The sequence below is a fragment of the Telopea speciosissima genome, chromosome 11, assembly GCF_018873765.1.
Source record: "Telopea speciosissima isolate NSW1024214 ecotype Mountain lineage chromosome 11, Tspe_v1, whole genome shotgun sequence".
NCBI classification, from domain to species: Eukaryota; Viridiplantae; Streptophyta; class Magnoliopsida; order Proteales; family Proteaceae; genus Telopea; species Telopea speciosissima.
The window spans coordinates 3,373,063-3,378,239 of record NC_057926.1 but is presented as its reverse complement, the minus strand read 5'-3'; the positions used below and the strand labels follow the sequence as shown (position 1 = coordinate 3,378,239).

At 38.8% G+C, this 5,177-nt stretch overlaps 1 protein-coding gene across 1 annotated transcript; it reads right to left on the bottom strand.

Annotated features, from left to right (window-relative positions):
• Positions 1 to 748: 748 nt before the first annotated feature.
• On the bottom strand, positions 749 to 3,947 carry LOC122646217 (G-type lectin S-receptor-like serine/threonine-protein kinase B120). Its single transcript, XM_043839719.1, has 2 exons — positions 2,600 to 3,947; positions 749 to 960 (listed from the first exon to the last, which is right to left on the bottom strand). The coding sequence occupies exons 1-2, from the start codon at positions 3,945 to 3,947 to the stop codon at positions 749 to 751; spliced, it is 1,560 nt and encodes a 519-aa protein (XP_043695654.1).
• Between the last annotated feature and the right edge of the window lie 1,230 nt (positions 3,948 to 5,177).

Sequence of the window (5,177 nt, the reverse complement as noted above, 5' to 3'; positions counted from 1 at the left end):
CACCAACCATAGGCTCTAATACCACTTGTTGGGGTTGGAAAAATAACTTTTCCAACCTTCTCTTTTTGAGGTGAGAAATGCACGAAAACAGTATGTGAAAGATCAACAAAACACAAAATAAAACAAGCTCATATACAAAGAAGAGGAAGGAGATTTTTGTTGTTTGGCAAAACTGCCTACATCCACGGAGTGAGATCTAACTTCTACTATGAATCAAGAGAAGAGAAAATAGTACAACCCTTGCAATTTGATACCCAAACCCAAGCATCCATGTACACCCTTCTCTCATCTCCCATTCACTCTACATACCTTTACCTTGCTCCTTGTTTAGTCCTTGTACACATGTTGCTCCCACATTTTACCTCTTGGACTCTCACTTGCATCCTCACATTTTGGCTCCTCATTTGGATCAACACTACTTTCTTTGGTTGACACCTCTATCTTTTTATAGGACTCATTTTCTACCTTGTTGTTTTCTCTCTCCTCAGAGAAAACCCACTACACACTTCTTCTAAGGTGTCTCTTGGAAGACTTCACCTTGCCTAATGTCTTCAAACACCAACCACTTCCACTCCCTTGGAATACTCATTCTTGTTGAAAACTCTACCTTCTTGGAAAATCCTACTGCTTGAAAGGCTCCACCTCCTCAACTCTCTTGGAAGACTCAAGCTTGCTAGCATCCGCACACCCTCTTTCTTCTTCTCATGGTATAGAAAATCCATTACACACACATCTCCAAGTGACTCACTCATATGGCACTTGCACACATGGAGTTGGACCCAACATGGTCCAACACCAACAAGTTCTCTACCTTCTTAATTTGCCCATTTGGACTATTGAATCGAACCTTCAACCGATCTAGATAAAAGCCACTAAACCCAACAATGCTTTGTGAAACATCCAAGCCACTAATTGGGATACTTCTGATAGTTGAAGAGTTCAACCCAAACCTATGCTCTTCTAACAAACATCAAAGAATCTCATCAACAACTAGATAGATTGAACTGTTTAGTTATATGTAATTTTCAAACTCATCAAATTCTTCATAATAAAAAAAAAAAATCAGACTCTCTCTCTCCCCAAGTATGTGTGAAAGAACCATTTTGTCAACTGTAAGGTTATCTTTGGTTAGGTTGTAACCATTTCAATTTTGTTGAATTGAGGTTTTCTAGAAACACCATCCCAAAAAAAAAAAAAAAAAGAGGAAAAAAAAATTCTGAATTCTAGACTGGAGTCATCATCTAACACCAACAATCTACAATCCTTCAATCAAGTCAACTAAATAATAGAATGTAAGAACAGGCTTGTAAAAAGAATTAAAACAGAAGGAACATAATGAAAAATTAAGCTAACAGATCATAGCTTTAAATTATCAATCAAAACTATGAAAAAAAACACAATTCTAGAACAATCTTCTCTCTAATTTTAATTTCAACTAACTAAAGAAACGAACTAAGAATGGAAGAGAATAGGTAAAACTTTGTCATAGAGAGACGGGGCCATGGCTTATGCCGAGTGTGCGTGAGCCATGGCCAATCCCCACAAATGCACAATATAAAATTCGCTGATAAGAATAGTTTTTTTGTTACCCAAAATACCGGCCTTTATTGTACGATACTTCCAATCTTGATTCTAAACTCAAAATAGCCAACCATGGTTACACCAAAATAAGACCCTTTCCAAAATGATCATTATCTAACATATTGTCGCATTTGCAATCACAATCCTTGCATCTGATCAACTATATAATATGCTACAAGGTACACTTACATAATTTAGATAAAATATTAAAGAAAATCCATGGATATGTAGAACATTTTACAATAGATTACTTGAAGCCATGAGCAAAGAACTGAGTTTCAAACGACTAAAAGGGTGACCTTCTAGAAGTTTTCTATGTTTGCACGTCATGTAATTTAATATTTATTTTGAAGGTGCATGCTAGTTTAGCTGCTAAAGTCTCTAATAGCTAAGTTATAGGACTTGGATCAAGTCCACCTTCACCCTTCGGTCCCTTCCCTCTCCCTTCTATTACCTGGCCTGATCCTCTTGATAAAGAAAATGGTGAATAGGTGTGCATGCCACTTAGATTATTACTTATGGGCCACACACCTAGTTATGTTATGCGTAAGGGATGCTATTCTGGCCATTGGCCCGGATGGACACGCATCCCAACACCTACCAATACATGGGGATGTGTGTCCAAGTCCTCCTACCATTGGATGGTGGTAGGAGAGAAGTTAGATGTCCAAGTAGTTGGAGAGGACCGGACCAATCAAGACAAAGGATGAAACTTGCTAGGCACACTGGCCGCATGCGGATCTAGATCCTCTACAGTGCGCTGCCCGTAGCGGCCTGTGCGGCGCAGACTGAGCCGCGCTTGCAAAGACCGCCTTACCCCTGTCCAAATGCCTTGCCCGAGCGGGGGTAAAGCAATAATTGCATGCGCGGCCCAGTCTGCTCCACATAGGTCGCTTCGGGCAAATGGGCCGAGGACGATCTGAATTAGCCGCATGCCCAGCCTTTTACCTTTAATAAATGTTTGTTTTAATCAAAAAAATAACTAAGTACGTGTTAGACAGAGAGAGAGGGAGAGTACCTAGTAATGAAGATGGAACACGGAGATAAAGGTCTTCCCCACCGGAAGAGAATTGCTGAACGTCAATCAAGTCCGTGCTCCAAACCATACACCCAGGATCAGTAACGTACGCATAAGCCAGACAAGAACAATTGTTGAAGCAACTACTATTACACGTATTCAAGTCCTGAGCTGATGAATATTCTGCAAGATCTGGCAACTTCACTCCTTCCAATTTCAGAAACCCGTCTTGATCAGAACCAGAACCAGAACCAGAACTAGAATTAGAACCAGAACCACACTGTAATGGAGTACTTCTCACACACCCATCACTCCAGTTTCCATTTCTCCATCTATCAGAGAACTTGGGTTGGAACCCTGTCATACAGCTACAAATCACTGCTTCCGTCTTATTACAAATCCCAAAAGGCCCACATGTACCATAAACATCACATTGGCTACTGATTGCAGACCATATATCAACCCATTCTTTCTTTTGGTCATCCCAATTTTTTGTCACTAAATTTCCTGAAGAATCAAGAATGTCAATAGAAATATTGGAACTATCAGATGTGGTATACGTGTAATACTGTCCTCCATTGCCGTCGCTACTGAAGGTGATACCGTTAATGTAGTCTTGAGGCATTCCAGGTATTCCCATGAAGCTCTGTCCGTTCCACTGACCGGAACTCCAGTGCGTGACTTCATTTGAACCATTCACGATGGTTGCAGTTGAGCCACTCATGATGTATATTTGTTCTACTTGTTGTCGATTCCGGCGTAAGAAAAAATTTCCCGGTGCCGGATTATTTTCGCTTACCCAAGATGTTAATCTAAGACTTATTCCCAATTTGTCATTACCTCCGAGTTTCATGTTTGGGATTAAAGTGTTGGAGGGATGATCAAAACTATCCCAAAGCGACACATTTGATTGGTTATCACTAAGGATAAAATTTCCCTCGTCATTTAGTATTGCAACAGTACTATTATTACTGGACATAGTTGAAGAAGCATTTTTGTACCAAATCACGTTTTGGTTCCCATCTAGAAGAACAAGATTACCTTCATTGTTGATGGACAAACTTCCATGGGAATCCAAAATCGGGTTCAACCCGTTTAAGACCCAAACAACTTGTGTGTATGAAGTCTTCTTATACCAAATCCCGACATATCGATTAGTAGAATTACCAGGACTGAAGAAACCTAATTCAAAGATGTTTCCAGATGATACTAAGGTTTCTCCATCTGTGATTGATTGATTTGCACTGATGGTGTCTATTGCTATGCAATTTGGTAATATGAGAAACAAGAAAAAATATGTAAGAGAATAAAGAAGAGTAGTACTCACTCTTGAATTGCTGAAGCCCATGTTTATATCTCTCAAAAGCTACTCATGATAAGTAAGATTCAGAGTTCGGAACTCGATCGAATTTGTGATATTGATGCTTGCCTTAAGGAGATCAATAACTTAAAAGACACCGAACCATGTGTTTTTATTTCTTAATTGACAAGTTAGCATGGGATGATAGGAGTAATAAGACAGTTATTTTAAATAATTAATAAAAAATCTTGCTGTAAGACTGATAAAGTCGTAATTGGCTAGTGGTCTTCTCTTTCAGAAGCTTTTTTGGGAGTCAAGACAAAATTTGAAGAGAGTTTTTGGCCCTTGTATTTGGTGTGGAGCATGCTTGTTCTCTTATTATTTAAAAATTTTGGATTGACTTTGATTTTGCTTCAGTCTTTTTTTTTTTTTTTTGGCTATAACATCAGCAATGACTATATTAAGACAAAAAGAATGGTTCAGGATTAATGTGTAGGCATATTTGGGCGGGATACAATACATTGGAAACCCCCAACTCCGCCTACGACATGACCATCAGTAGAGAGGAGAATCCAAGATCAGATTGGGGATCCACCTTCGACATGGCCATCAGCAAAAACCCCAACCCAACCATAAATGGCATACAAATATCCAATTTTTGGCCCTTGTACTTGGTGTGGAACATGTGCGTTCTCTTAATATTAAAAAATTATGGATTGAGTGTGATTCTGTTTTAGTCTCAATTCTTGTTTTCAGCAGCTAATCTCCCTGGTTTGTAAAACAAAACTGGTTTGGGTTTCTTTCTTATATCTTGACTATTGAATGGAAGGTACCTCATTGCTTCAGGGGGGGGGGGGGGGGCTAACCCAGTGGCGTATTTCTTAGCCAAATATCTAGACAGACTGATGGAGTGATCCACTAATATTTTCGTGCCTTCCTCTATTCAGAAAGAGCTTGTTATTGACGCTCAGTAAGGGCTGAGATTCTGCTTCTTTTTTTTTCAATAATATTTCCTTTTGAGTAATCTGCTTCCCTCGTCATTGATGGCATTGCCAAAGTTGTCATGGGCTTTCTTGGTTAGTTTGTAGTTGTTCTTTCTTTATCCTCAGGAGTTATCTTGTATATTATTCTCTCTCTTTCTTTAATACAATTGTTCTTTAATTAACGAAAAAAAAGTAACCGAGATTGATGGATACAGAAAATCGTAACTTTGCTTGTTTTTTAATTATCCTTTTTGTATGATACACTATTTTTCCATTTAGGGTAAATCGTGTCATT

Coding starts and splice junctions, on each gene's coding strand:
- LOC122646217 (XM_043839719.1), bottom strand. CDS start 3,947: ATGGGCTTCAGCAATTCAAGAGTGAGTACTACTCTTCTTTATTCTCTT. Junction 961..2,599: donor TGTTCCATCTTCATTACTAG/GTACTCTCCCTC, acceptor GATGTTTGTTAG/AAGAGCATAGGTTTGGGTTG.